The sequence below is a fragment of the Schistocerca gregaria genome, chromosome 9 (genome assembly GCF_023897955.1).
Source record: "Schistocerca gregaria isolate iqSchGreg1 chromosome 9, iqSchGreg1.2, whole genome shotgun sequence".
Classification (NCBI taxonomy): domain Eukaryota; kingdom Metazoa; phylum Arthropoda; class Insecta; order Orthoptera; family Acrididae; genus Schistocerca; species Schistocerca gregaria.
The window spans coordinates 155,609,256-155,629,741 of record NC_064928.1 but is presented as its reverse complement, the minus strand read 5'-3'; the positions used below and the strand labels follow the sequence as shown (position 1 = coordinate 155,629,741).

General features: G+C 38.6%; 1 protein-coding gene across 1 annotated transcript in view; it reads left to right on the top strand.

Annotated features, from left to right (window-relative positions):
- The first annotated feature begins 7,992 nt into the window (after positions 1-7,992).
- The window catches only part of LOC126292275 (gephyrin), a 117,296-nt gene continuing 104,802 nt past the window's right edge, over positions 7,993-20,486 (top strand). Inside the window, exon 1 of the mRNA XM_049986183.1 lies at positions 7,993-8,447. Coding sequence (XP_049842140.1) covers positions 8,405-8,447 — 43 coding nt within the window. The 5' untranslated portion in view covers positions 7,993-8,404. The remainder of the gene's footprint in view (positions 8,448-20,486) is intronic.

Here is a 20,486-nt window from a genome sequence, read left to right as displayed (position 1 = left end):
CAGAGATAAATGTATAAATAAAAGAACTTTTGCAGTTGCCTTGACTAGCCTTTGGTCCGAGTGCCACCACCTCCTCAGATCAGACATATGACATACATGACTCGTATGATGTATTGAGAGGGAAGTTAGATCTTTGGTTCTATCTCAAATGAGAAGAATTGTGTTTGATAGTCTCTACAATTTATCACACCTGGGAATCCACCCTACAACCATACTTGAAATGGACCACTTCGGCTTGCCAGAGGTAAAGCGTGATTGTAAGAAATGGACCTGCACCTGCAATGTATCCCAATGCTGTAAAACAGGCAAGCATGCTAGAATGGAATTTGCCATACAACATTCTGGTGGGTAGATTACAGTGTGTACATTTGAATTTGGTCTGCCAGATTCTGGTGGATACAGGTACATTTTGTTGGCTGTTGATCGAATCACACATAGGGTCAAGACAATCCTGATACCAGAAATTATGGCCAAGCTAATGGTTAAGGCTTTTGTGTATGTATAGACCTCGCAGTCATGGTGCCACAACAATGAGGGACCTGGAAGGCAATTTGAGGCGGTGCTGTTCAAAGAATTTCCCAGCCTCTGTGGAGTACAACACTTGAGCACTCTTGCGTACTACCTGTGGAGCAGTTGGTTTGTGGAGCGGTGCCACCATATGCTCAACGCATTACTGATGTGCCATGATGGATAGTGGTCAGAGGCCACCCATGGGTGGCATCTCAGTATTCACAGCACTTTCATGAAGGAACTTCAGGCTTCTCTAACATAGGTGCTATATGGTTAAAAATTGAATCTCCCAGTAGAGTTCATCACCCCTGTGGCATTAACAGACACAAATGAACAGTCGGTAATAATCCAATGAGTCAGACAGCATATCTCCAACATCAGGATGTCTCCTCTGCAGTGTCATAGAATTCTCAAGGTTTCCGTGCACAAAGACTTGGCAACATGCAAGCATGTGATGTTATATGACAACACTATCAGAGCATCACTTCAGCCACCTTATTCTGGTACTTACAAGGTATGATAGTGGGGTGAACACACATTTGATATCCTGCCCCATGACAATTGTACTATGGTTTCGATACATAGAATCAAACACACACAAATATTGAGCTTGGAGCCCGACCACCAGGACTCGGACATAGTTTGCAGCACCATCAATCCACAGCAGAACCTGCACTCTGGCTGGACACAACTTTTGGTGATATCTAAGGTGACACCTCCTACCTCATTCCCACCAAACTCTTCACTTACACCCCTACTGTCACACCTCTGCCGTCCCCTCTTCCCGCCTCCACAAGTCGAGGATATCATGACAGACTAGTAAGTGTTTATCACAAAAAAATGAAGCATTGTTAATACTATAAAAGGTAGATTTGAAATGGCACTATTAATTGCAGTATCCTTGGTAATAAGTAAATGAATTTTGTACATTTTTGAACGCCAGTTATAATGTTTAAATTTTTTTAAATTATCAAATAGTATTAATTTTATGAAAAAAACCCTAAGCACCATTGATGAATCTAAGAAAATGACTGCATTTTATTCCCAAATGTGTTGTCTTGTTCTACAATTTGTGTTAAGTTTCAAATGGAACTTACCTGCAAGTACTACAACTCAGAGATTGGGTGTGTAACCAATTCAACTGATTTTTATGTGTGTTATCAAATATTGAAACAATAAATTGTATATTCTTCAACAATGTTTTTCATGGTTCAGAAATTTTTGTGCTTTAATTTGTTTTTAAAAATTTCACCTGTTCAGACATCATGGCATACAGAACAAAAGTTGCCATAATTCTTATCCTTCCACAAATGATAAACATAACAAATGTTCCATACAAATTGTAAATTTCCAGTTTCTACTGTTTATTTAATTACAGTACTATGACCAGAATTTTGTGTGTGTGTGTGGGGGGGGGGGGGGGGGGGGGAGGAGTGAATTGGTCTTTGTGGGGACTTACTTTCAGCAGATGCAATGGAATGATAAAATAGTATCAATATAGATGATTGAGGATATGAGAACAAAGAATAGTGAAGTGTGTGATATCTTTATCATTTAGTCCTCTGGTTTTGGATGACTCTGTGAGCAGATGCTAATGTGAATGTTGGTTCAACTCACAGTTTTTATCAGTTAGTGCTTCATTCCACATAAGTTGTGCAACGGATTGCCTACACACATTACCAGAGCAATTTAAGTGTGGTAAATTGATTGTGCAAACAATGTTAACAGCTCTGTGAGCAATGATTGATGTGTTATAGCATGTATCAGAGCACCTTGGTAAATAGTATTCTGTTTAAATGTACAAAGGCTAAAAATTAGCATCTTGTATTACTAGCAGCCAAAAATGCTACTTTGACAATTTTGGTATAGAGTTGTTCATAAGCGACAAGTTAGCTAGTATGTGAATATACCAATTAGTATGTGGGTGCCTTCAAGGCTTCACTGTGGAAAAGTGAAGAAATAAATAAAAGTAACTATCCAGTTGGCAAGTATCAGTATTATATTTAATACTTCAGTTCCCAGAAATATTGTAAATGGCCTCTGTGTTGTTAAACAATGTAGATAGACTGATTTTTATTTGGCCCTATTGACCTATTAAATAACATTTTGTAAAAAGATTGTACTGGAATGTAGGACAAGTCAAAGCATATCATATTACATTGGCAAAAAAGAAAAGAACAACAAACAATACCATTAACATATAAATACAAGTTATGCAATATTACATTGAAGATTTCAAGAAGAATACAATACTGCAGACAATAATGTTTAAATCCACATTTATACTCGGCAGACAATGATGGAAAGAATTATTGTTTAAATTCCTCGGCTCATGCTGTAATTAATCTAATCTTGCCCTCACGATCCCTATGTGAGTGATAAGTAGGGGGCTGTAGTATATTCTTAACATAATAAATTAAAGCTGGAAACTTGTTCTTGAAATTTTGTAAGTAGGCTCTCTTAGGGTAGTTTATGTCTATCTTCAAGAGTGTGCCAGGTCAGTTTCTTCAGCATCTCTGTGACTCTCTCCTATGCGTTAAACAAAACTGTGACCATTTGTGCTGCCCTTCACTGTCTGCTCTTAGTCCTCTTTGATACCTGCTCACACACATCAGCAGTATTCCAGAATGGGATGCATGAGTGATTTGTAAGCAATTTCTTTGTAGACTGATTGAATTTTCCCAGTATTCTACCAATAAACCGAAGATGAGTCATCTGCTTTACCCATGAGTGAGCGTATGTGATCAGTCCATGTGATATCCCTACAACGTGTTACACCCAGGACTTTGCAGAAGGTGGCCAATTCCAACTGTGACTCATTGATATTGCAGTCACATGACACTATTTTTTTTTTTTTCATTTTGTGATGTGCACAGTTTTATATTTTTGAATATGTAAAGCAAATTGCCAATTAAGATGTAACAAAATATTTATACAATTTCTTTCAGACAGTACTTCACTATAAACAACTACATCACCTGCAGAAAGTTTGAAGTTACTATTAATATGGTTTTACTGTAAATAACTGCATCATTTGCAGAAAGTCTGAAGTTACTGTTAATATGATCTGGAAGTAGTCCCAACACGCACCTGTGGGGCACACCTAAAGCTACTTCTACATCTGACGATGACTCTCCATCTAAGATAACATTCTGCTTCTTCCCTACCAAAAAAATCCTCAATCCATCAACAAATTTCACTTCATACCCCATGTGATCTTACTTTTGACAATAAATGTAGATGTGGCACATAGTCAAATACTTTTCAGAAATCAAGAGATATTGTACCTAACTGAATGCCTTGATCCAAAGCTTCCTGCATGTCATGCGAGAAAAGTAAGAGTTAGGTTTCACGTGATCTATACTTTTTGAATCCATACTGGTTGGCGTAGAGGAGGTAATTCTGTTTGAGATTGCTTGATATGTGTGAGCTTAAAATATGTTTTAAGATTCTACAACAAATTAATGTCAAGGGTATTGGATTGTAGTTTTGTAGGTCACTTCCACTACCCTTCTTTTAAAAGTGTGTGAGCTATGCTTTCTTCCAACTGCTTGGCGCAATGTTTTGTTTCGAAGGATCTACAATAGTTTATAGTTGCAAGAGGGGCTAACTCACCCACAAATCTGGTATTGAATTTGATAGGGAGTCAAACAGGCCCTGCAGCTTTGTTAAATGTTATACATACAAGATATACAAGCTATACAATATTAGATACAATAGTATACAAATTACATAATTTATAATTGACTGTCCAGTCGTTTTAAGACGACTACTTGTCAAAAGCCTGAATAACTACGTTTTGTCACATGGACGTGCAAGAAGAAAAGCAGTGAGATTTTTGAAGGACCAACAAGGATATGGAACCATGATGACTCTAGGTTTCTCGGTTGTGGACTATGGCGCAAAGAGCCTGATTGCGATTGTTCCGTAGATTCTTGGTTGTATTTAAATCCGGGGAGTTTGGTGGCTAGGGGATTATGATAAACTCATACTGATGCTCTTCAAACTACACACATACACTACAAGCAGTGTGACACATTCCGTTGTCCTGCTGGTAGATTCCATCATGCTGCGGAAAAACAAATTGCAAGTAGGGTGGACATAATCTCCAATATTCTCTTGTTGATATGTTGTGCCTTCCAGAATGACAAGATCACCCAGAAAATCTCACAAAACATTCCCTAGACCATAATGATCCCTCCTCCAGCTTGTACCCTTCTGATGATTGTTGAGTGTTAGCTTTTAAATGTTTCATGTCGATGGAGCATAAAACATGAGTCATCTGAAAAGGCCACATATTCCCACTCAGAGGACGTCCAGTTGCAGTACTGATGTGCCAATTCCAGTCTTTGCCACTGACGAACAGCGGTCAGCTTGGGTACATGAACCTGGTGCCTGCTGTGGAGGCCCGTACACAGCAACGTTTGCTGAACTGCCATTGAAGAGACACTGTTGGTAGGCCCTTAGTTCATCTGGGTGGTAAGTTGCTCATCATTGTATGTTTATTTGTCTGTACGCAGCTGTTGTTCATCTCTGTTATCTGTGGTCTGTGGTCTTCAGCTCATGGTCGTGCGGTAGCGTTCTCGATTCCCTCGCCCGGGTTCGATTCCCGGCAAGGTCAGGGATTTTCTCTGCCTCGTGATGACTGGGTGTTATGTGATGTCCTTAGGTTAGTTAGGTTTAAGTAGTTCTAAGTTCTAGGGGACTGATGACCATAGATATTAAGTCCCATAGTGCTCAGAGCCATTTGAACCATTTTTGTGGCCTGTGGTGCAACATATTTGCCCCAGTGCTAGTTTTGAAAAGTGCTGTTTTGCAATGCACAGTAAACTTAAACCATGGGGGTGCATGAACAGTTTACAAACTTAGTCATTTCAGAAATGCTTCCAACCTAGGCCTGAAAGCTAATGATCTTACTCTTCTGGCATCAGATGAATCACTCCATTTCCATATTTAGACAGCATCTGCACTGTTACCCATGTTCCGTGGACACACTTTGCATGTCCTCCAGCTGCTAGTGCTGCCTGTGATTAGTTATTGTATGCTGATGTTGTGCAAAGGAGGTGGTCACATTAATGTGACTGGGCCGTGTGTGATTCTTCTTATACAAAGCTTATAGCTCTAGAAATAATTTAAACTATATACAGTATGGTTTATGAGGAATTGTTCTAATTCCTGCTTGAATGCATGAGGGGTTTTACATTCACTGGGAGCTTATTGTAAATTCTTGGTACAGAATGGATAACTCCTTGTTGTATTGTAAGGAGAATTATTGAATGTTTGTGAAGGCTTTGCTTCTGCCTTGTGTCATGGTTGTGAATATCACAATTAGTTTTGGAAAGTTTTTAGTTAATCGTGTCAAATATCATCAGTGAATAGTGTGAGTGGTGTTAAACAGTTGCTTACAGAGTGCCTGCATTCTAGCACCACAGATCAATGTCACAGCTAGTTTTTGTCATTTAAATTTTTTTCCATTTTTAGAGCATTTTCTTGGAATGTTATGCCATATCATACGAGATCTGAGAGTTGAAATATTCGAAGTAGAATAACATTATTATTTCCCTATCAGCACACATCAAAATAGCTCTTAGTCCAAAGCATGCTGAAGTTTCTTCAGCAAGTGGTCAATATGTTTATTCCATGTTAATTTATTATCCATTTGTATACCTACAAATCTTAAATGTGAAGTTTCATTTATTTTCTGACCATTTATATCTACTTCCTGAGCTTGCAGCTTGTTATTTGATGTCTGAAATTGCAATAAGTTTGTTTTGGAACCATTGCTGTGAACCATTTGTATACTTTTTGTGTTGTTGTTTCAGTTGTAACATGCAAGAGGATTTCATGCCTTTGATCAACAAACATTGCTATATTTGCACTGCTATTTGCTTATGTTGGTAGGCCATTAATATACACTAAAAACAGTGGCCCAAGAATCGACTCCTGGGGAACACAATACTCAGTTGTTACCCCCTCTGATTTTTTTGATTCGACTGGACCTCTTAGGGCAACTATTTCGTTTCCTGTTATGTTAGAAGGATTCTAGCCGAGTGGTTGGACTTTGATGCCATAATGTGGGTTTTTGTACTTATGCGTTGTTTTACACAGTCGAAAGCTTTGAGCGAGATCACAGAAAATATGCACACACAATACCTTCTACCATTCAGTTTATCTATAATTTCTATTGTGTGACTAAATGTTGCACCAAATGAGCATTGGGACGCTATTTATATCAAGTAATTGTCCATATAATAGTTGTAGACTCCGGGTTATGCAGAATATTTCGACAGCCGACCTAGTCGTAAGCTGTGTTGTTAATAGCTGATTTTACCCTAACCATATTCTGTGTGCAACTTGGTGCAAGTACTTCCAGGTGCTGGAAGTTTTTCTCAATCTTGCATAACATCGTGGCGAAAATGTCAGTGTTGAAAAAAAGAATGGTGCAAAGGCAGATGAAACAAAACAAATGCACCACTAGAACTTCTAAACATGGGATACATGTAACGGAACACGCGAAATGCGTCGATCGATCGTTTTGTTCCACCAAATCGGGGAATGGAATAGCAGAACAGATGTCTTTAAATTTTTGAATGTTTTTATAATGTTAGCGTAAACATAAATGCTTTACATTTGTAATAAAAGTATCAAATATTGTGTGCAGAAGTCGAAGAGTAATAAAAATGCATTATACTGCATTTTCGTAGTCTCTTTTCAAATATTTGACAATGCAAGAGGTCTTCGAAACTTGTGTACGACATTCTCAGAGAGTTTTTAATCTGAGCCAAGTTTTCTGATTCAGTTAATTGAATACTGTTTATCTATACGCCCCTGTCTCCAATTCTTCATCTAAATATTTCTGTTTTTTCTTCTTCTTGTTGTTTTGCCACGCTTTTGCTTCAATAATAATAGTGCATTTTCCTTCAATAATAGTAATAGCGCAACAACCGAGAGAGTTACAATATTCTAACCGCGTAGGCAACAACGGCAAACGCTGCTTTGGTTTTTAATCCACCCAGTTCCATGAACCGGAGGGGAGTTAAGCATTAACTACCCTCCACCCTTTCCTGCTACATTACTGGAAACACTTCTGGAAGTACTTTCAGACATGAAATTGCCATGGGATATGCAAAAGTAACATTGAGCAACTTTTTGTTCTAATGTGGACACCCCGACGAGTACTTCCTGAAGTTACTTGATGAGCGGACACAGTTTTCAGTGGTAAAACCACGAGTTACTACAACTGCCGAGGAGAATAATCCCGCGTGTGTGTCACCCAACAGCAATCGTGAATTGAAAGCGAAGGGAAATAATTGTACTCATGTCCCTTTAGATGCGCACAGAATCCGGCATAGAATAAAATTTTATATTTACAAATATGATTTAGACCGATTAATTTCTTGGGACATAAAGTAGATCAAAATATATAGCCTCTGCCTGAAAACGAATTTTAAGGAACGGAAGTTTATTTTTCTTAATAAATGAAGGTGCTCAAATTTACAGTACAAAACCACTGACCTCAAAAGACCATTTACTACCAACTGTATTTAGTAGATACATAGGGGCACACGTATGCTCCAAAATGTCGGAAGTACAGTAGAGAAATTAAAAATAACTTATTTGTTGGAAAGACACTTGGAATATTTAAAACGTTAAAGCAGGTAATTCAGCTGCAGTCTAGACGCCGATGCCCGTTCGCTTCGTCAGACATTATCATCATTTACCCGGCGGAAATCTGCCTTTCTGGTTCCCTACGTTTGCAGAACTCATTGTGTATTCAATGAATAGCATGATTACGCAAGCGAATGTTGAAGGCTGAACTCAGAACTGTTTGCACAGTAGTAGTTCGTGCCCGCACCGCAGTGCAGCCTTCCCCTCCCACTGGTAAACAGCGAAGATGAGCACTGTCGGTGACAAATTTCGTATCGGCATCTTGACAGGTTAGCTATTATAATTATTTCTCTGGATCGTGTATGTGGTAGTCATGAGTGCAATTCGCCTGAGACTGTCAGTGTGTGGTCTTGCAGATAATCATCATAATTCGGTAACCAAGGATGTTGTCGAAATATCTGTTTCCTGCGCAAATAAAGAATATAGCTTGAGGTGTTCTGCTTTTATCACAAATCAGCCATACATTTGTTTTAAGCATATACCCATTGCGCCTATAAAATGATCCCCGTAAAGAACACGATATAACATTTGAAAAGTTTGCATCAGTATTCGGTTTTCGAGTAGAAATGTTTGCGATTATCGTGTAATAAACTAAACATGTGATTACCAACGTGTTGCAAGTGTTGTTATGTCTAGTATCGAAGACAATCATGATTTCTTCGATCATTCTTCTTAAATTAATTTGCGTGATTTAAAGTGTGTACGCGCGTGTATAATACCTATTTTGGTAGATAAATTCATTTTTGTACCATTAGAGAACAGGTTGTAGCAAAACCATACAAATAATATTTCACCCGCCCTGCCTCACAAAAATTTGCATTCCACAAATCCCAAAAAAATGGAAATATAACCGTCATGAAGCAAATAAGGTGTATACTTTATTTTTTTCATAATTGTCAGACTCATCAGGTTTAATTGTGACGTTAAAACCAATGCCCCAAAAGCTGCACATCAGGTACAGTTTGCTGGAATCAAGCAAAAGCTCTTAGCACTTTTTGTGTTAAGACCAACATACTTTGTTTCAGATTGTCAATCATTTACTAATCAGAACTGGACTGATTACCTTACGTTTCAGGAGCACACACAACAATGTAGATGCAATAAGTTAGTAATATGCTTACAAAAATGTATATAGCTTAACAAAAATAATTATGCATTGGAATTGTTTACACAGATGTAAGTGATAGCTTCGTACATTAAAAAATAACTGTAGGAGTAAACCGTAGTATGCCCTTTAGAACATCTTGTGTATGGCTCTTTAAGAAGTTAGGCCTTGGGACAGTAATCTGAAAACAGTGTGCTGCAGATATAAATGAGGTATACTGTCATTCAATCTTCTTGACAATCTTCTTATACTCCATAGAACTGCTATTGAATCTGGAATCGTGTTTGTGTTGTTTTGCTCAAGAGAGAACTAAGACTGCTAGCAGATGCACCTACCACTCCAATTGCTGAAAAATCAATCACAAAGTTATTTTAATCAAAGTAGAAATATTTTGAGCTGAACTTTTGGAGAGCTCTCTTGTATTTTCAGTAACTGCTGAGTCAGAACATAATATGCCCATGTTTCCATTTCTTCAAGTTTTGTAATTCTGAACTTTGTGCCTTGTACCAAAGGGTTTCTGGTTATTTTTCACATAAATGGAGTATATTGACTGGGTATTGTCATTACTCCTTGCAAGATTAAACAGCCCTGCAGTGGTCTAGTTTCTTACTTGATGTTACAGTTGTAACTGTCTTCTTCTGGAGTAGTAGGATGTGCTTACAATCTAATGAGTCATAACAGTAGGCTACAGTAATTTTTAACTGGTGTGGTGGTGGAAGTGTGTACATGATACTGTTCAAGAGATTTTGTGTTATTGTAGATTATGTTTTAATTTTCTTACAAGGCATCTGACACTTTGAAGGTTCCCTCCCACACGTAGATCGTATTGTTGCCAACTGAGCTTGCTGTCAATCATGAATCTCCAAAGTTCCACAGCACCTATATTATCCTAGAACCCAGTGTCATCAAGACTTAAGAGAATCCTCAGTGTTTTATCATAATTTATTTTCATTTTGTTAACCTGAACTACTCTTGGGCAAAGTGTTTACAAATGTTAGAAATAGTGGAGGTTAAATCATGGGTTGTCGAGGGCCTTCTATGCTAGCTTCTGTTCACGTGATAGTATTCCTTGTATGGCAACAGTCTCATGCCTAGCTGTGCTGGTGGTCTTCAGACCGAAGACTGATTTGGTCCAGCTCTCCATTCTGCTCTATTGTGTGCAAGCCTTTTCATCTCTGTGTAACTACTGTGACCTACATCCTTCTGCATCTGCTTACTGTATGCATCTCTTGGTGTCACTATTTGATTTTTACCCCTCTCACTTCCCCCAGTACTAAGTGTCCTTTCAATCAATCCCTTCTTCTAGTGAGGTTGTGCCACAGAATTCTGGTCTCCCCAGTTCTGTTCAGTACTTAATCATTAGTTATGTGATCTACCCATTTGAACTTCAGCATTCTTCCATAGCACCACATTTCAAAAGCTTCTCTTCTCTTCTTGTCAACTGTTTCTTGTCCATGTTTCACTTGTGCACATGGCTACACTCCATACAAATTCTTTCAGAAAAGATTTTCTGACACTTAAATATATACTCGGCATTAGCAAATTTCTCTTGTTCAGAAATGCTTTTCTTGTCATTGCTGGTCTACATTTTATATCCTGTCTGTTTCAACCCTCATTTTGCTGCTCCTATAGCAAAATTCATCTACTGCTTTGTCTCATTTCATAGTCTAATTCCCTCAGCATCACCTGATTTAATTTGTCTACATTCCAGCTTTTGTTGATGCTCACCTTATATCTTCCTTTCAAGACACTATCAGTTCCATTCAACTGCTCTTCCAAGTCCTTTCCTGTCTCTGACAGAATTACAATGCTATGAGAGTTTCTATTTCGTCTCTCGGTACTTTGATTCCTAATTTTTCTTTTCTTTTCGTTCCTTTACTGTTTCCTCAATATACAAACTGAATAACATTGGCGACAGGCAGTAGCCCTGTCTCATACCCTTTTCAACCACTGTTTCCCTTTCAAAGAGTGTTTCCAATCAACATTGTCAAAAGCTTTCTCCAAGTGTACAAACGCTATAAAAATATGTTTACCTATCCTTAACTCATCTTCTGTGAGAATTTGTAGGGTCAGTATTGCCTCGCGTGTTCCTACGTTTCTCTGCAATGCAAACTGATCTCCCCAAGGTTGGCTTCTACCAGTTATCCATTCTTCTGTAAAGAATTTGTGTTAGTATTTTGCAGCCACAACTTATTAAACCAGTACTTTGGTGGTTTTTCACACCTGTCAGCACCTGCTTTCTTTGGAATTGAAATTATGATATTCTTCCAGAAGTCTGAGGGTATTTCACCTGTCTCATACATCTTGCTCACCAGGTGCAAAAGTTTTGTTGCGGCTGGCTCTCCCAAGGTTATCAGTATTTCTAACGGAATGTTATCTACTTCTGGGACCTTGTTTCTACTTGGGTCTTGCAGTGCTTTCTTGAATTCTTCAAGCGGTACTATATCTCCCTTCTCATTTTCAGCTATATCATCTTCCATTTCCATAATATTGCTCTCAAGTGCATCTCCCTTGTATAGACCCTCTATATACCCTTTCTGGTTTCCCTTATTTGTCTGGTTTTCCATGTGAGCCCTTGATGTTCATACAGATGCTTCTCTCTTCTCCAAAGATCTCTCTAATTTTCCTGTAGATGGCCTCTATCTGTCTTTCCCCTTGTGACATGTGCTTCTAAATCCATACATTTGTTGTGTAGCCATTCCTGCTTAGTCATTTTGCTCTTCCTGTCAATCTCATTTTTAGATGTTTGTATTCCCTTTCACCTGCTTCATTTACTGCATTTTTATATTTTCTCTTTTATCAATTAAATTCAGTATCTCTTGTGTTACCCAGGGATTTCTACTAGCCCTTGTCTTTTTACTTACTTGGTCCTCTGGTGCCTTCACTATTTCAGCTCTCAGAGCTACCCATTCTTCATCTACTGTATTCCTTTCCTCTGTTCTTGTCAGTTGTTTCATAATGCTCCCTCAGAAACTTTCTACAACTTCTGGTTCCTTCAGTTTTTGCAGATCCCATCTCCTTAAATTCCTACCTTTTTGCAGTTTCTTCAGTTTTAGTCTACAGTTCATAATGAATAAATTGTTGTCAAGAGTCCACATCTGCCCCTGGAAATGTCTTGCAATTTAAAATCTGGTTCCGAAATCTCTTCTCAAAATAATTCAGAGGCAGATTTTTCATTACAAGTAACGTTTGTTTAGACAGGTCAGTAAGAATTGATATTGATTAGTAACCTGAGATTTCAGTTGTATCACATTTTTGTAGACTGGGGCTTATTATTATTTACTCGTCTGTAGACTATTCTACACTGGCTTAACCACCTTGCTCGGTACATGAATGGCAAAGGAAATCACATAGTCCGCAAGGAGAGTACATCATGCTCAAGAAGTGAAGTAAAAAATGTAATTTACATATAATACACTTCCGAAAAATGTAAACACATGAACACACAACTGCTGGAAAGTATAACTCATGAATACATGATGACCTGCCAACATCATACCCTTGACAACTAATCTACAACCAAATCCTTCTCTGAGGAAGTGTTTTGCACTGAACCTCAAACAGAGAAAATCAGAAGCCAACAGCAGAAGCTTTCTTGTACGAATGAGGGTTAGTATTTCTGTAAACTGACATAATCATTTACCCTGTAAAAACACTTCTCAATAAGAAATGGTTTTAACTTTGCCCTAAATCCAGTTCCTTCTCCAATCGCTTTTTGTATTTTGCCAGTGCATTATGCAGCAAAGTATGAAACTCCCTGGCAGATTAAAACTGTGTGCTGAACTAAGGCTCAAACTTAGGACCTCTGCCTTTTGTGGTCAAGTGCTCTACCAACTGACCTGTCACGACCCATCCTCACAGCTTTACTTCTGCCAGTAACCCGTCTCCTACCTTCGAACTTCACAGAAGTTCTCCTGTGGAACTTGAAAGACTAGCACTCCTGAAAGAAAGGATATTGTGGAGACGTGGCCTAGCCGCAACTAGTCGTTTCCTTTCCTGTTCCACTTGCAGATAGAGCGAGGCAAAAATTACTGTCTATATGCCTCCATTTGAGCCCTAATTTCTTGTATCATATCTTCGTGATCCCTATGCGAAATGTATGTTGGCACCAGTAGGATTGTTCTGCTGCCAAATCAAATGCTATTCTCTAAACTTTCTCAGTAGTGTTCTTTGAAATGAATGTCGTCTTCCCTCCAGAGAGTCCCACTTCAGCTTCCAAAGCATACTCGTAACACTCGCATGCTGATCAAACCTACCGGTGCCAAATCTAGCATCCAATCTGGTGGGGATCCCAAGGAATTGAGCAGTACTCAAGAATAGGTCATACTAGCCTCCTGTATGTAGTCTCCTTTACAAATGACACACACTTTCCTAAAATACTTCTAAGAGACCTAAGTCAAACATTTGCCTTCCCTAACACAATTCTCACATGCTTATTCCATTTAATATTGCTTTGCAACGTTACACCCAAATGTTTAAAAAGCGTGACTGTGTCAAACGGGACACTACTAATGCTGTATTCGAACATTACAGGTTCGTTTTTCCTACTTATCTGCATTAACTAACACTTTTCTACATTAAGAGCCAGTTGCCATTTATCACATTGACTAGAAATTTTGTCTACGTCATCTTGTACCAACTTAAGTCACTTACCTTCCTGTACACCACAGCATCATCAGCAAACAATTGCAGATTGCTGGTGATCCTGTCTGTCAGATCATTTATGTAAATATAAAATAGCAACAGTCGTATTATGCTTGCCAGGGGTACTCCAGATGTTACACTGTCTCTGACAAACATGCACCATTGAGGACAAGATACTGAGTTCTATTACTTAAGAAGTCTCTGAGCTAGTTACTTATCTGGGAGCCTATTCTGTATCCACATATCTTTGTTGACAGCCCACAGTGGGGTACCATGTCAAATGATTTTCGGAAATCTAGAAATATGGAATCTGCCTGTTGCCCTACATCCATAGTTCACAGTGTTCATGTGAGAAAAGAGCAAGCTGTTTTTTTGCATGAGAGATGCTTTCTAAAGCCATCTTGATTTGTGGACATGAGCTTTTTGGTCTTTGGAAATTTGTTGTATTCGAATTCAGAATATGCTCTAGAATTCTGCAGCAAACCAATGTTAAGAATATTGGCCTGTAATTTTTTGTGTCTGTTCTTTAACCCTTCTTATATACAGGAGTCACATGCAATTTTTTTCCACTTGGTTAGCACTTCGCTCTGGTCATGAGGTTCCTGATAAATGCAAACTAAGGAAGGGTCCAATGACATAGAGTGCTCTTTGTAAAACTGAACTGGGATTCCATCTGGTCCTGGTGGCTTATTTGTTTTCAACTCTTTCAGTTGTTTCTCTATCCCTGTGATGCTTATTACCATGCCATCCACACAGGACTCTGTGCAGTGGTCAAATGATGGTGTGTTTGCACGGTTCTCCTGTGTGAATGATTTCTTAAATTTGGAAGGTAAAACTTCAGCCTTCCTTTTGCTATCTTCTACTGCCAAACCAGACTGATCAATGAGTGACTGGAGAGGGTAGGACGAGTATAGTAAAAGTGATTGACCATGGCCTCGATCGATGAACCAGCCCAACATTTGCTTAGCGATCTAGGAAAACCCTGGAAAATTCAGTCATTCTGGCTGGACAGAGCAGCTCCATCCTCCCAGGTGTGAGATCAGTGTTCTATCAGCTGCACTGCCTCATTTGATAATTCTCTGTTGTATATTGTTCTTTCATTTACACACACATTGTTTCAGGCAATTTGCAAGATGAAACATAGTTTTGTTTTTCATTGCCTACGCACCATGGACACCTGTTGATGGCCCCTGAAGCGCTTCTGGTGACTTGCAATGTAAAGTATACCTGTAGTTACACTCTTCACTACCATTCACACTAAAAGAACCAGTGATGACTCCTAGACTGAGATGTTGCTGCTGTGCCCCTAACCTTAGTTACAGACTCCATATACAACTGTTTGCTACTGTTCACCTGAAAAACTAATCCAACAGACATTACTGTCATGTAGTACACATCTTGACTCGTTATTTAAAAAATGTACTCACCAAGTGACAGCGGAACACACACGTAAAAGAATGTTGTGATTGGCAAGCTTTCAGAGCCAGTGTTCCTTCTTCATGCAGAAGGTTTGAAGGGGAAGGAAGAAGGATGAATTAAAAGGACTGGAGAGGTCTAGGAAAACGGGTAGATCTATTCCTTTCCCTAGACCTCTCCAGTCCTTTTCCTTCACCCTTCTGCCTGAAAAAGCTTGCCAATCACAACAGTCTTTTATGTGTGTGCTCTGCCGACACTTGATGAGTAGCTTTTTATCCATCCAGTTCAATAATTTTATCAATAATTGATTGTTTTTGTTGTTGCATATTGTCACATGATCCTTGTGAAAACAGTAAACCATAATCATATACTGAAATGTGGTAGGGTGGTGTAGATATTCCCTATCATTACAGTCCATTACTCTGAGGCCTCTAAATAATCTGTAATTGTGTAATGTGCATTACTTGTGAAAAATGTCTTAGCTGCCTTTTTAAGCAAGTGTGTTGTAGTTATCTTTTTCACTTCCTGTGGCAATTTATTATACAGTTGTGGCAGTGTTTTTGAGTTTGTTTTTCCTGGGTAAAGGTGACTTCAAACTGGCTCTTATTCTGTAATTATGTATATAACTATGTATTAGTGCAGTATTTAGTAATATTTTCCGTGATATGCACCACAGATTGATATCTGTACTCTCTTGATTCAGTAAGGGTGTCCAATTTTTTAATAACTCTTTACAGTGTGCCTGACGATTACTTCGCTATTATTCTTATGGCCCTTTTCTGCTGTTTAAAGACCATATCCATGTTTCGTGTCTTCGATGCCAGAAAAGAATCCCATTTCCAAGAACTGTGTGTATGTGCAGGCATAGCATGTATGTCATCATGAGACATTGTGCTAACACATTGAGAACATAGCATGCTGATGACATTTTTTGCCAGTACCTTTGTATGTTAGTCAATGTTACCTGACAATCAGTGTTCATTCCACAAAATTTTGTGTTTGCTACACAATCTATAGATTTATTGTCTATGCTCAAGTGCATACTGTTTGTTTTTTGTCTATTCAAGTAGAGGTAGAAACATAGCCCCGGGAGTAGACAATATTCTATTAGAACTACTGGTAGCCTTGGGAGAGCCAGCCATGACAAAAATCTACAATCTGGTGAGCAAGATGTATGAGATAGGCAAAACACCCTCAAGCTTCAAGAAGAACATAATAATTCCAAACACAAAGAAAGCAGGTGTTGACTGGTGTGAAAATTGCTGAACTATCAGTTTAATAAGTTATGGCTGCAAAATACTAACTCGAATTCTTTACAGACGAATGGAAAAACTGGTGGAAGCCGATATGGGGGAAGATCAGATTGGATTCCATAGAAATGTTGGAGCACATGAGGCAATACTGATACTATAACTTACCTTAAAGACAGATTAAGGAAAGCCAAACCTTTTTTTCTAGCATTTGTAGACTTAGAGAAAGGTTTTGACAATGTCGACTGGAATATTCTTTCTCAAATTCTGAAGATGGCAGGGGTAAAATACAGGGAGCGAAAGGCTTTGTACAGAAACCAGATGGCAGTTATAAGAGTCAAGGGGCATGAAAAGGAAGCAGTGATTGAGAAGGGAGTATAAAAGATGGTTGTAGCCTATCCCCAATGTTATTCAATCCGTATATTGAGCAAGCAGTAAAGGAAACAAAACAAAAATTGGGAGTAGGGAATGAAACCCACAGAGAAGAAATAAAAACTTTGGGATTTGCGATGGCATTGTAATTCTGTCAGAGACAGCAAAGGACCTGGAAGAGCAGTTGAACAGAATGGACACTGTCCTGAAAGCAGGATATAAGATGAACATCAACAAAAGCAAAACAAGGATAAAGGAAAGTAGTCGAATTAAAACAGGTGATGCCGAGGGAATCAGATTAGGAAATGAGACGCTTAAAGTAGTAAACAAGTTTTGCTATTTGGGGAGCAAAATAAATGATGGTCGAAGTAGAGAGGATATAAAATGTAGACTGGCTATGACAAGGAAAGTATTTCTGAAGAAGAGAAATGTGTTAATATTGAATATAGATTTAAGTGTCAGGAAGTCTTTTTCTGAAGGTATTTGTATGGAGAGTAGCCATGTATATAAGTGAAACATATTCGCACAGGAAGAGAATAGAATCTTTTGAAATATGGTGCTACAGAAGAATGCTGAAGATTAGATGGGTAGTTCGGTAGATCATGTAACTAACGAGGAGGTAGTGAATAGAACTGAGGAGAAGAGGAATTTGTCGCACAAACTGGCTAGAAGGATAGATCGGTAGGTAGGACACATTCTGAGATATCAGAGGATCACCCATTTGGTATAGGAGGGAGGTGTGGAGGGTAAAAATCATTGAGGTAGACCAAGAAATGAATACACTAGGCAGATTTAGAAGGATGTAGATGAAGCAGCTTGCACAGAATAGAGCAGCATGAAGAGCTCAAACCTGTCTCTGGATTGAAGATCACAACAACAACAACAACAACAACAATATATGTTGTACGTTACCTTATTATACACTGCCCAGTTGCAGACATTTGCTGTCTCGTAGTAGGACTTCAGAGGTTTCACCAGGGACTATGACGTTGCTGTCATCGGCAAAGAGAATGTTTTCCCCAATTCTTACACTGTCTAGAAAGTCATTCATGAATCATATTTATTGACATTTCGTGACAGTACTGGCCCACATATGTATATTACATATATGCCAAATGTTACATTTCTTGAACATTGTAATGGGCATCAGCCACCATACTATTCACATGTACATCACAGCAACATATAATTATACTTATGATGATTTCTGTTACAAAATGCTGTAAATATTGATTATACCAGTTACTAAGTTGCAACGGCATAACACTTTTCTTTTATGATCATTGTTTAGTTACCCTGGCTATGAATGATGAAAAGTTATTTTTAATTATATCACCTATGGTTTTCATTTTAAGAAAAAAAATTTAATGGTGTGTGATGCTGAAATGGCACCAACACGAGTGAAGAATGTTTTAAGATAGGAAGACAGCTACATTGTTTGCTAAGACTAGTAATCAGTCCAAATAAAGATGACTTCATGTGCGAACTTAGCTTAATGGGTTTTCAATCCCCAGAAAAAAAAAAAAAAAAAAAATAATCATTCATATATATATTAACCCATTAGCACCCATTGTCCTCAATTGATGGCAGTCAGTTTTTTCATCATTATACAATGTATGATACTCCAAACCGACAATGGGCATTTGTTGTTGTAAAGTAAGCTTTCTGTGAAGAAAGGGTACCATTGTTATCTCTCTCCTACAGTTATTCAGTTGAAGACTGTTAATAGAAGTGGAGCATTTTTGCAGCCTGCTTGTTTTCTGTTTTTATTTTTGTGGCGGCGTCTAAGGTAAGGATCACTGTCATTTTCTGTGTGGTGCATAATTTAATACTGTGATATTGTTTGCTACTTAGGAAAACAGAAATAGTTATTACATTTTGTGTCCCAGTGCTTGAAAACTTGATGTTCTTGCTGGAGGACACTGGATGTCTCTGTGGTAAATGTTAATGTCTTCGGTCTTTTCAGATTTCTTTTCCATGGCTCACCATGTTTTTAAAACTGTTGAAGAGGCAGTGGAACACTTATTTTCTGAAGAAATACAGGGTGTACATAAAGTCAGAGAACACTTTCAGTTATTTATTGCACAGGATCCAAACATTGTACAAATATCATACATACATTACTTTGTAGAGAAACCCTGGATTGTTTTTTTTTTCCCTTCCTTCCTTTTTTTTTTTTTCATGTATACCGCCACAGCGTAGTTTGTTAATTTGCTGTTAGCAGGTGCTAGTCGCAAACATGGTGAGCTCAAGTGCGGAGCAACCTTTCTGTGCAATGGAGTTCAACAAAAGCATGTGTGCTACAGTTGTTCAATGGATGTTTAGAAATAGAAGTAAGAAATAGAAGTAAGAAATAGAAGTAACAAGCCACCAAGGAAGGCCATTTACCACTGGCACAACAAATTTGTTATGACGGGTTGCTTGTGCCCGGCAGTGTGACTGAAGTGAATGTGGAGCGTGTGCGAGACATTCATAAGCACTCCAAAGAAGTTGGTGCATCGTGCATCCTGTGAACTCGAAACGTCTCCAATGACTGTGTGGAAAGTCCTACAAGAGAAGCTGTCTATGGAACCATTCAAATTGGAGCTAGTGCAGAAGCTCAATGATGACGACAAAGACAAGCGTTTTGAGTTTTGTTTACTGTTGCAACAATTGAATGAGGATGGGGATGGCATTGTTGATTGCTTCAATTTTATCAATGAAGCCACTTTTCAAAGTAATGGGAAAGTGAACAGGTATAATTATCGAATCTGGGGTACAAAGCTTCCACATGAGTTCATTGAATTTAAGCGTGATTCCCCAAAGGAAAATGTTTTTGTACCTTCTCATGTTGAAAACTGTACGGGCCATTCTTCTGTGCTGAGAGCACTGTCACTGGATATTCCTGCCTGGACATGTTACAGCAGTGGCTGATGCCTCAAATGCAATTGGTCTCTCTGATCATCTTTCAGCAGGATGGTGGTCCACTCTATTTTCATTGTGAAGTTCGTGGGTACGTGAACACGGAGCTGCCGCATCGATGGATTGGCCTTACTATGGAAGGGGACAGCTGTGTTATGAAATAGCTTCCCAAATCATCATATCTCACTCCGTGTGACTTATTTCTGTGGGGACACATTAAAGATCTGGTGTCTGTACCGCCTCTACCACATGATGTAGCAGAGCTCCGGGAGAGAATACGGGAAGCAACTGCCACAGTCGATGATGCGATGCTGGGACGGGTATGGCAAGAATTAAATTACTGTATTGATGTCTGCTGGGTCACTTGTGGTTCGCATATCGAATGTTTGTAAAAAAAAAAAATCAGTTTCTCTTCAAAATGCAATATTTACAACAACAAGAGTGAAAAGTCTTTCAAAATAAAATCATTAGCAGAGGCTCTGGTAAAAAATGATCAAAAATGGGGAGTCTTTCAGGAAAATCTGGGAGTTGATGAATGATTATGAGCTACTATGGACATCACCTTGTAAAGCAGTTTATCCAACTGAACCCCATATCTTCTGGATATGAACTTTGGACCT